The 12,088-nt window shown below is 34.4% G+C and overlaps 1 protein-coding gene across 15 annotated transcripts in view; it reads right to left on the bottom strand.

The window, feature by feature from the left end:
- The window catches only part of PTPN13 (protein tyrosine phosphatase non-receptor type 13), a 247,129-nt gene that overhangs the window by 130,978 nt on the left and 104,063 nt on the right, over positions 1 to 12,088 (bottom strand). For 13 of the 15 annotated variants that reach the window (XR_002174695.3, XM_073805438.1, XM_073805434.1 and 10 more), the window contains 2 exons: positions 11,750 to 11,837; positions 778 to 1,344 (listed from right to left, as the gene is read on the bottom strand). Coding sequence is in view for 14 of the 15 variants with exons in the window: in XM_073805438.1 (XP_073661539.1) it covers positions 778 to 1,344; positions 11,750 to 11,837 (655 nt within the window). In the remaining variant the exon portion in view is untranslated. The remainder of the gene's footprint in view (positions 1 to 777; positions 1,345 to 11,749; positions 11,838 to 12,088) is intronic. The other 2 variants (XM_019926683.3, XM_019926684.3) reach the window with 2 other exon arrangements.

Raw genomic sequence — 12,088 nt, 5'->3', positions numbered from 1 at the left:
AAATAATAACTGATAATTTATGAAGTTATTTTATGCCCCCATACTAGGATTGTAATAATTTGACTTATTAATCACTTTACATTCACTACCCAATTAATTTATTTGTGTTAAGCCCATTTTACACATAGGGTAACTTAAGACGGAGTGATTAAGCCCAGCTGCTGAACTAAGGATCACATAGCTACTGAGTTGGGTAAATAATTCAAGCCTAGGCTGTCTGACTCTAAATCTATAAACCTAAACACTATGATTTTAAAAATGTAGATTTAAAACTTCATTCCAGACCAAAGAAATTATAATCTCCAGGAGTCGTGTCCCAAAATGTGTTTTTTGAAGCTGGTGGTTTGGGAACCACTGTACTGTCACCAGTCTACGCTGCCTCCCTGGGATTGCTGATTTTGATTAACTGCATCTAATTTCCACGAACCAGTCCTTTACAGAAGCCTCCCACAAGATAGTGCATGATAGCCGGTGCTGTGGAGGATTAAAAAGAAGTAGAAAACATGGCTCCTGCCTACCTAAAACATTGAGAGACTTATACAGTGGCTGGACTGGGTGTGTTTAGTAGGGATGACTGTGGTGGCACTGTACTTTGATTAGGGTTTTTTGTGGAAGGAAGAACAGAAATTGATAGAGAAGAAAGACGCTAATTTGGCTATAAAGGTTTGGCAGTGGAAATAAGACTTATGGAATGGTTTACTAACCCTTCTTTATTTCAAAACACAATTTTAAATACTTCAATTCAATTCTCTCTCAAACACACACGAAATTACTAACCTTCTTCATTCATGGCTTCTCTCAGAACCTGAAGTTTCTTTTGTCTTTCTCGGATTCGGTCCAAAGCACTTGATATTGCTGAGGAGGTGGGCAATTCTCGTGTGTGAAACACTGGATCCATTTTCTGAGGGCCAAAGATATCCAAAGCCATGCTTCCATCTGAGTATCTTGCCTCCTTTTTCCTAGGAGTAGTTGAAGTCCGTACTGTTACCGCCTCAGGCAGACAGTGTTGGTGTCTGTCAGTCTCCCCAGAAGAGATGTCTCTGTCACCTGTGCAAAGCAAGTCCATGGATGAAGCCCAAATCTTCTTCTTGGGAAGTGCATCAATGCCAGGGATAGCTTTTTTTTCTGGGCCACTAGTTTTGAACTGGTAAGGGGAGCAAGAATTTTCAGAATCTTCATGTCCAGAGTTATTATCTGATGAAATGTCCTTGAAATAAACTTCTTCATATTGTGTGTCTCTGATGGACAGAAATCCCATAGATTTACTAAGCCCTTTGTTAAGAAAGGTCTGATGAGAGAACGGAGACTTGTATGTGTCTAGTACATCAGAAGTAGAGCTTCTTCCTGGAATGATAAGAATCTATCATGTATGCACAGAATTTTTAGAAAATAACTGGAATGTAACCTTACTACTGACAATGAAAGTGGGGGCAATTTCCTAATTCTCCGAATGGAGGAAGAGAGATGAAATGGGATGGTGGTGATGATAAGGGAAGTGGAAAGAGATGTTATGTTTGTATAACTTTTCATAGTTCAATGTTTCTAACCTAATGATATCAATAATATATTGAACTTACTTCTTAAAGTAGCATTATTTTATATTCAAAGGTGAATGATTTGATTTTAAAAAATAGATAAGAGTTTCTGATACTAACCAGTTTGGTAGAATATTAATTATTCATGAAACGATTTGGGGTAATAATAGAATATGTAGTATACTCCTTTAACTTCTAAAGATATAATTCAAATAGGTATTATTTCAATATAAAGCCCTGCCATTTTCTGGTCATTTAAATAAACATGTTCAAAGAAGAAACAAAGAATTCTTGCTATATTCTGGATGGAAAAAAGATTGTACTATTTGGAATTCTTAAGTATCGAAGTTTTATTATGATTAGATATGTTTTCAGAAAATTTGATTATGTTTGAAATCCACACAATTTGACTGTGTTTAAATTATGTAAGAAACAATTTTTCCATGGCAGACCATCATGTACTGAAATAGTTTTTCCTCTTGAACACAATGTATCAATATTTGTCAACTAGAAGAAATTACCCATTCTTATTTATGCTTTAGTCTTTGATGTAGTTAAAACCAGTATGCCATTCTAATTTTTTTTAAGGCAGCAGTCTAAATGCATTGAGGCGCAGCAAAAATGTCCAACCAGAAATTTTTTGAATTCATAGATTCAACAACAACAAAAATCACACATATATATGGCTCCACTATTAAAAAGAGAAATGTAGAAAAATAGTTACTAACCCAATAGCCCATAAACACTGAAGATTTCCTGCATGACCTTCTGTGATCCCTCTTTGATAACCTATTTGCTATGGTTACAATGTAAAATGATGACTAAAACCTTCCTGATAATAATAAATTGTTTACTGATTCATTTGAAGAAGTCAATTGCTTCTTCAGGGTAACAACTATAAGCTCTAATTCCCTGACCACGAATTTTACCTTAATAATCATAGAAAAGTAAATTAATTTCAGAATGGCAACACATAATTGCTTGAAAATTAGATTCAAATGTTTTCTTGGAACTCATTTTCCCCCTGAACATGGATCCACTCAAGTGCAAATAAGGATAACATCGCCTATTTGGGGGCACATCATCTATAGCAGCGGTCCCCAACCTTTTTGGCACCAGGGACTGGTTTCACGGAAGACAATTTTCCCACATACTGGGGGAGGGGGATGATGGTTCAGGGGGTAATGTGAGCGCTGGGGAGCAAAGGGGAGTGGCACATGAAGCTTTGCTTGCTCGCCCACCACTAACCTCCTGCTGTGCAGCCCAGTTCCTAACAGGCCATGGACCGGTACCTGTCCGTGGCCCTAGGGGTTGGGGACCCCTGATCTACAGAATACTGGGAAATATACCACACCACATCTAGACACATAGATTGCCACAGACTTTAGATTCTAATATAAAATAATTTTAAACTGATAAATATGTCTATCTTACAGTATTTCAGTGAATTACATTCTTAAACCACATATTGACTCATTAATTTAAAATTGTATTAAATATACAGAACAAAGATACTCTTAAAATTGATAGAATACAATAGATAAAAAATAAGAATTGAAAGGATTTACAGATCATAGAATCACAGATGAACTCAACAATTTGCCTTCTTTTACTATCTTGACTACCAACAAGTAGTCAAAACTTGGAGAAAATCAAACAAGTGGGTATTTTGGCAGCACCATAAATTCACGGTCAACCATTTCGGACACTCAACATCATGTGCTAAGAGTAAGTTCACTCACTTTCCACAACTGATTCATTTTCCCTCATTCTTCAAATTTCCCACCTTAACTCTCATCTCTCTTTGCCTGATGAGCTGGTCTCATATTCCACCAAGAAAATAGTTGTCAGAAGACAACTCATTTTTCCATGATTAATTCTACATATCCACCCATGTCTGCAATCTTTTCCCTACTGTCTCAAAGGATGAAATTTCTTACCAAAGGCCAATTCCCGATATGTGTTCAATTCCTCCCTCCTCTTAGTTTATCAAAGATTTTATTTCTTTGGTTAATTAACTTCTACCCTCTCTGCTTCCATCTTCATTATCCCCCATTTCTACTGAGTCATTCCCATTAGTACACAAAACGTGCTCTAATATCTCTATAACAAAACCAAACTAAACAAAACCTCTCCCCTATTACCACATTTCCCCTCCAGCTACTGCTGTCTCCAATTTCTCACTTCCCATTCATTATTCTACCCACTTTAGTCAACTTCCCATTCCTCTACACCTTGGCAACTCTCATCATATATCACTGATGATACCCATATTACCAAATCCAATGGACACTTCTGCATCCATTTCTTACCTACCTCTCAGCAACAACTAATAGTGATGACAATCCCTTAACGAATCATTTTCCTCTCTGTACAAGCTTGGTTTCTTCCTACTTCTCAGACTGCTCATTCTAAGTCTGCTTTTCCTCCTCTACTGGATATCCAAATGTTGGCTTTCCTCAGATGTCAGTTTTAGAACCTTATCTTTTCACTCTTTCCTTATACAATTTCACCTATTAACAAGGCTTTAAATATTATCTACATACTGACAACTCCCCAATTTATTTTCTTGGCACTGATCTCTTCTGGGAGCTCCAGTCTGAAACAACTGGACCTTCTACTAGTATATCTCAGAAGCACCACAAACTGAACATGCTTAAAACTAATCTTTTGCTTCCCATACCCAGAGATGTCCATTTACCCTGGTCTTTCCAACCTGAATGAGTGGCACCATTATCCAACTGATGGCTCAAAACAGAAATACGGGCACCCTCCTGAAACCCTTCATCTTCTTAATTCCCCATATCAAATCCATCAGAAAGTGCTGGCTATCTAAATTCTCAAAGATATGTTACTCCGTTATTTCCAATTCCACTGGCATCACCCTATTCCCAATTAACATTATCACTTGATTATATAACTGCAATGGCCTCCATGCTTCTTTTTTCATCCGACTACCCTCCACCCAGCAGCCAGAACTAACTTTTAAAAACACATTCCATGACGTCACCATCCTGCTTAATAAGTCTCAAAGGCATACTATTGCACTCCAAATAAAATCTAGACTCCTTTTGGGCATGCCACTTGAATCCTTTTTAGTCTCATCTCCACTTTCCTTATTCCATCCAGGCCACAGGTTTTTCTCTGTTAAGGTCTCTTAAATGTTAGGACCTTTCTTATGGTTAGTTGTTTCTTATTCTATAGTTTTATTTTAAATATGACTTCTTCAGTGAAGCTGACTACTATTGAAATAGATCACTTTCCAAATGTATCATGAGTCTATTACATTCGTAACGGTATATTATTCTCTTTTAAGTCATTAGTATTTACCAGCTATCTATTACTGGGCCATGGTATCCTAAAAGAGCCATGTCTTCTCACTTGTCATATGAAGCTTAAAACTAATTGCTAATAAGGTGGCTCTTGGACAACTATGGCTTTATAAATGCTAGGTTTTTATTGTCTTTATAAAAATTAATAGATATAAAATATTTCAGTTCATGGTTATTAAAAACTTCAGAAAGTTATTTTAAATTCTTCAGGGTAGAACAAAATTATAATGAAAATAATTCATTTAAAGGTTTATATTAACTTCCTACTCTGTTTCTACAAAATATGGCTCATTTTGCTTTATATGTTTGGAAATCACGTTGTGATAGCTAACTTAACATCTCATGACTATTACTTATAAAGTAATGATTTTGAACCACAATTCTCTTCTAGTAGCCAACAGCACAAAGAAAGGCATGGTGACATAGGAAGAGAAGTGAGAAAGTAAGATGGCGGGGGAGGAAAGGGAGAGGGCAGTGATACTCTTCAGGAAAACAGCAAAAAAACTGTGGAAGTGTGAAACAAGGTTCAAAGTGGTACGTATATACTTGTTACAAATGCTCTAAAGTAAAATTGTAAGAGCTATGAGCTACAAAAGCATTAAAGGGAGAAACTGAGTGTGGATGACCTTTTGAAGGAAAAGAAAGGAAGTGGTAGGAAAGAGATGTTTTGAGGTAAGTGGTTTCTCCAGTGGATATTCTAGCCTAGGACTGCTTTTCTTTGATTTTGGGGAAAAAAAGGAGACATATCTTTAGGTAGAGACACAGAGAGGTGGATTTCAGCTGGTTATAAACATACTATTCTTAAATCACATATTCCTAACTGGCTGGAGTCTCAATGCGTTTTGTCATGTCAATGATGCTCACTATCTTCAACTACACAACAAGATATGTAATTGCCTGATTAACACTTCACAGGTGGATAAAATACATATGTCATCATACACAGCAATATAGTATCATAGTTGCTTTGTGTTGCTAAAGCACTAGGGAAAAAATTTCACTAATCTGGGAACTCAAAATTAGAGTTCAAATATAGCATCTGGACATATAAATGAGGAAAAACATGGAATTCTAGGCCCTCTTATTAGATGCTTCAGTCTAGTAAACAAGTGAAAACCATCTACTGTTAATACCAGTGTCACCTCAAATAACTATATTTGAGACTAGACAAAATGCAATTTCTTCAGATGCTTTCCAGATCTTTCCAAACATGTGCCCAGGCTATTATAATTACTTTATTAAACAAGCAAAAAGCAGCACTGAAATCATTAATTAAGTTCACCTAATAGCTATGCTCACTACTCATTTTGATCACAGGAAATTAAACTAATGGTATTTCTGAAAGCAATGCCATTGTAGCTACTTTTTAAAAGATTTCAGGTGGAGCTTTCTGTGGTATTTTCCTATCCTGGCAGAGTTAGAAGCTCCTTCATCTAAACTCACAGAGCATGCTGGACCTCTATGAAGACATTCTCTTACTGTATTAAAATTAACCATTTTATTATATATCTGCCATCACTCCTACTCATTTCCTCACCCCCACCCCCAACTGGAACAATAACGTAAGGGATCATGTCTTACTTGTTTTTGTATTTACTGTTCCTGATAAAAGAAATTCCAAAAAAAATGCTTGCAGAATGGACTGGTTATATAACTTTTGAAACCTTTTAAAGTCAATTTAGGTAGCATAATCTACCAGAAAGATTACTGTCAAAATATGGGGTTTTAACTAGCTTTGTCATTCAATCCCTGAGCTGGGGCAGGCCACTTAATTTGTTTCTCACTTCCTCCATCTACAAAAATGTGGATAAAATTTGTTATGTCTTCTTCTTAGAGGTGACAGGATAAACGAACTAACCCATTTGAACTATTATGAGCTCTTCTGAACAAGTAGCAACATAAAGTTCTAAATTTTGTTTCTATTTTATTTTTCTCAGCATATAATTATCTGAGGGAGAATTTAAGTTATTTTGAGAGAAAGTCATAAAACCAGAAATCAAAAGATCTCCTGGTAAAGTTTTAGATTCTATAATTTAAAAAATTAAGTTATTCAGAACAGAACAATTAGTGACTATAGGTAGATTTTTCCACCTTTAAAGATGCTCTGAGTTCGGAAACAGTTTACAGACAACATTAGATTACATACAATTATAAGTATTCAAATTTAAAATGAAACCACAAACATTTTCTTTCAGAGGGTGCGTAGTTTGCTAAAAAGTAAATGGCAAACAATAAATAAATGTTGAAGAGCTATGAATAAAAAATTTTAAGATCATAAAGAGTATTCATAATATAACATATTCCATTTATTAAATTAAATTGAAAAAATCTTCCTTGTAAAGTACATTGTGTTTTAACTATTTTTGTTATTTATGATGAACATTATCCTTAATGGGATATCATCATTCATCTTTCTCCTCACACTGAGTCTCAAAAAATTCACAGCATCTCTTAGAAGCTAACTTCAAAATGACATTTCACTATTAAAAGAGGCTCCCCGATTCCCCATCTGTCTTCACAAATGTGTTCAGGTACATAAAAAAAGAAACATGATATTATCAATATGCCCAAGTTCTGAAGCACTATCATGCTGATCTGATCAAGGTGTAGGTTTCCACCTTAAGCTTTCTTGGCAGGAAATGTTTGATTTCTTTCTGCTTAGTGAAGCCTTTTATCAGCATTGACAGTATTATATAACAGAGTGGAGGCACACAGCCCACTAGTTTAGGCCTTAGCTTCTGTAACAGATCTCAGAGGTAAGATGTAAGGAGAGACCTTTTATGGTCATTTACTCATAAATGAAAAATTTTATTGTTAAGTTTTAGTTGAACAATCAGATCACTTAGATACGAGGCATTATGTCTAAAATTGCTTACTTCTTTTAATCTAATTCTGTATCTCACTGCCCATCTTGACATTTTATTTATTGAGAATAGTGGTCAGGAATGTAATAAACTAAGTTATCACTACATAAAGGCTTTAGGTTGGTCTGCATCAAAGAGAATGCCTTACTACTAATGTAATACGACAACGTTGCGTTGCTGCAAGTGACCACTGACAGTTAAGAACTGGCACTGCCCAAAGGTAACACCAGTGTCCTAGAAGAATATTTCTTCTTCATGAGTTAATTTTTTTAATCTTAAGAGTTATATTAATAAGTGTGTGCCACAGACTATTAGTTCCTAATTGCTTCTGTCTGGTAATGTCTGTAATTAGTATACTGTGTGGATTCTGTCCTTGAGATGTGGTTTTACAAATTTATTAAAGATAAATTAAAAGAGACTTTGAGCAGTAATATTTTCCTTACTGCTTAGCAGTAAGCAACGGCTAAGACAGGCTGAGGATCCAAAAGGCTATTGTTTCTTTAAGTATAAGAACCTCTAGTTCTACCCCAACTACAGGAACTAATTTAGGTTTATCCTGAGTGACAAATTGTAACTCCTTACAAATTCTCTTGAGTTTAGATATTGGAGAGATTGTACTCTCCAATAAGAAGATAGGATTATTAGAGAATTAAAATCTATGGACAGTCTATTTACAGATTTCTCTGTTAATTTTCTTAAGTTACTACAGTCACTTCTAGATTATCTGCATTTGGACAGTCTATTAGTCATAAGAATTCTAGAGCACTATTAGACAGTAATACTAAGTCTTAATATTACAAAAACAAAGTCATAAATAAAAGGCATTAATACTTTGGTTTAAAACTTCTGATACATTTGTTGTTATAATAAAATAGTCTAATAACATGAGCCAAGATGGTGAACTAAACTACCAGTTTATTTTTTACTCTGCACACAACTTAAGGCTTAAAATAGGCTATCTAAAAAATTAAATCATAGTCTCATATATTTCTTTTCAGAACCATTAACATTTTATTACAAATGTATTACTATATCTAATATTTTTATAAAACTTTTTCTCATACTCATTCAATCAACAAACATTCATTTAACACGTACAAAAACTAACATGCTTAATAGTGGATTTTCCCCATCTCTAGCATCTATGTGTCCAGAAAGCTTAATTTAGTATATGGTTTTCACAAATATATGTATATATGTAAATGACAAGTAAATAACCTGCTATTTAAAATATGCTATAGATAAAATGTATAACCAACAAGCAATTACTGTATATCACAGGGAACTCTGCTCAATACTCTGTAATAACCTAAATGGGAAAAGAATTTGAAAAAGAATAGATACATGTGTATGTATTGATATAACTGAATCACTTTGCTGTACACCTGAAACTAACACAACATTGTTAATCAACTATACTCCAATACAAAATGAAAATTAAAAAAATAAAACAAAATAACTTACCAGTAAAAAAAAAAAAGTATGTTATAGAGTTGGCATAGATTCATTTCAATCTCTATTGCTACCTCTAAAATGTTACATAACAATTGATGTCTGAAACAACAAGACTCTGAATCATTGAAAGTAATATAATCTAAACTATGTTAACACTTGTGAGTCTTTAAAATTTGATAAACTAAATATGGCGGGGTGATCTTTTTCTGCAGATTCTGTAGATTCATGATGAAGAGGGATAGAATGGGGGAGTCTCATATATTTGGGAACATTTTTTATTCTTAGAAAAAACAAACTATCTTTAAAAATTAATAATAATATAACATATTTACTAAATCAACAAGTAACAACCAAGCATACAAACTTCAATTTCATATCCTGGCCACTTAATGACAGCAGGAGATGACAGAAGGGAGCTACGAAAAGAGAGAAAGAACAGGAAAGAGAAATAAGGAAGCAAGGAGGAGGGGAGAAAGGGAGATAAGAGGAGAATAAGAAGGAAGGAAGAAATAGAAAGATGATAAATAAGAGAAACAAATCATTTCTTTTAAATCTAACGTTTACTTATTAAAGTATTCACTGTGGACCTCCCTGGTGGCGCAGTGGTTAAGAATCTGCCTGCCAATGCAGGGGACATGGGTTCGATCCCTGGTCCAGGAAGATCCTACATGCCGTGGAGCAACTAAGCCCATGTGCCACAACTACTGAGGCTGTTCTCTAGAGCCTGAGTGCTGCAACTACTGAGCCCATGCGCCGCAACTACTGAAGCCCTCATGCTCTAGGGCTCACGTGCTGCAACTACTGAAGCCCACGTGCCTAGAGCCTGTGCTCCACAACAAGAGAAGCCACGGCAATGAGAAGCCCGAGCACCACAACAAAAAGTAGCCCCCACTCTCTGCAACTAGAGAAAGCCTGCACATAGCAACGAAGACCCAACGCAGCCAAAAAAAAAAAAAAATTCATTGTGTCTCCTTGAAAAAGACTCATTCTATTCTAAAACAGGGAATTGATTCAAAATTTGATAGATTAACAAAGTGCTGCTATTCTTAGCACCAAGGTTCACATGATATCTTACCTCAAATCCTAGTATTGTTTTAAGATAAAAGAAAACAGATTTTTACCTATGAGAGGAAGGTACCTATATATATAAGGACGTAAGTATAGTAAGAAAACATAAGGAAGGGTTAAAAATACTTTTTTAATTGCCATCAAAGCATTGTAAAAACTAAGTTAAGCAAAGTCTGCCTTCTTTTCTGACCCATGCATAAACTAATAATATATGTATTAGAAACAGAACTTTATGTAACCCGAAGTAAATTGACTATACTGATGATATGAAAGCTAAGTACCTTTTCAGAAAAACAATCCTTATTCTCAATAAGTAAAATGAAAGTACCAAAACAGACACAGAACTAACTGCATTATTACAGAATCACTCCATTAGAAATGATTTCATTGCTTTTCTTTGACTTCTTAAGAGAAGCAGTACACTTGCTTAGGGCACATCCTTCCCTCTCAGACATGAGAGTTCTGAATTCTGCAAAACTTTTAGTCCGGATAATCAAATGTCTATATTTAGTTTTCACAATGAGAGTTTCTCATAGGTTTTAAATAAGATAGCTGTGCTCTGATTATCTAATTAAGCAGTTAAACATCTTAACATTTTAATCTGACTATATCAATTAGAATGTTTTATTAGAATATATTTAAGCAATATTTACATTTACTTTAACCCCAGCTTCAAGACTTAAGACAATAAAATATTTCACCCACAAAGTATTTTTGTTAATGTTTAAATTATAATTATCAATATTGCTTGATGAAAAGAGAACAAAGATAATCAACAAAAACAAAAGTTCATTTTATAAATAAGCCAAGCTTGAAACTTACCACTGAAAAATAAACTTTCAGATAAAAATTTAGTTTTTCTACTTCCATTTCTTGTGTTTTGAATTTCTATTCATTTCCTTAAAAAATCAATTTAATAACTATGTAGAACCTATAATTATCCAATGCTACTGGCAAATAGCAAGACCACTCTTCATCAGTCTTTACTTAGTCAGCATCATATAACCTAAGTTAGTATTTGGTAACTCTAAGTCATGAAATTCGTTGGTCATAAAATCAATTTAGTGGGGTGCGATTAGCATTAAAAAAAGAAACAGAATAGAAAATAACAGTATGCAACAAGAATAATGTTGCTTTCTGAAACCTTTGTTTTAGTAGCATTTATGTTCATAAATATGTGTTTTGTCGTACTTTAAAATGTATTTTTAATACAAAATACCATGATAAAGTAAAAAATGATATTATTGCTACAATAACAATACTGGGAAAGAAATTATTTACCATGGTGTCCTGATTGTATTAACATTTTCTGCATAACTATCATGGATTTATATATTAATACACATAGCATTCCTTATCTGTACGGTGCCTCCACTTTGCACACTTATGATTATGGTCACAATTACCAGATTTCCAAGCTAGGTTAAGTATGATTTTGTAAAGGAAATAATAACTAAGGTTAAAGCCTAAAAGTTTCCTATTAATATACTCTTACCTGTTGGTAATCCTTTTCCTCTCAATCGGTCTCGGATAGTCTGGCTTCGATCAGGCTTTTGCTCACTGTTACGGGAAAGCTGATCCGTCTGTACACAGGTAATCAAAAGTCAAGTTTGACAATAGAATCTCCCTTTTATTTTCATGGTAATTGTCTACAGAATGACACCAGTTAGATAATTCTTGGAGAGGATAACATTTAAGTAAAAACACTCCACGTCTGCTATTGTTAATATATATTCCTTGGATAAGATTTATGTAGTTTAGTTTTGGCCAATTCATCTTCAGGAAATAAAAGCCAAGAAACATCTGTCAAAGACTAATCTGCTAACTAGGGAAC

This window comes from Tursiops truncatus, chromosome 5 (assembly GCF_011762595.2).
Source record: "Tursiops truncatus isolate mTurTru1 chromosome 5, mTurTru1.mat.Y, whole genome shotgun sequence".
Lineage (NCBI taxonomy): Eukaryota > Metazoa > Chordata > Mammalia > Artiodactyla > Delphinidae > Tursiops > Tursiops truncatus.
This window is presented reverse-complemented; position numbering and strand designations above follow the sequence as displayed.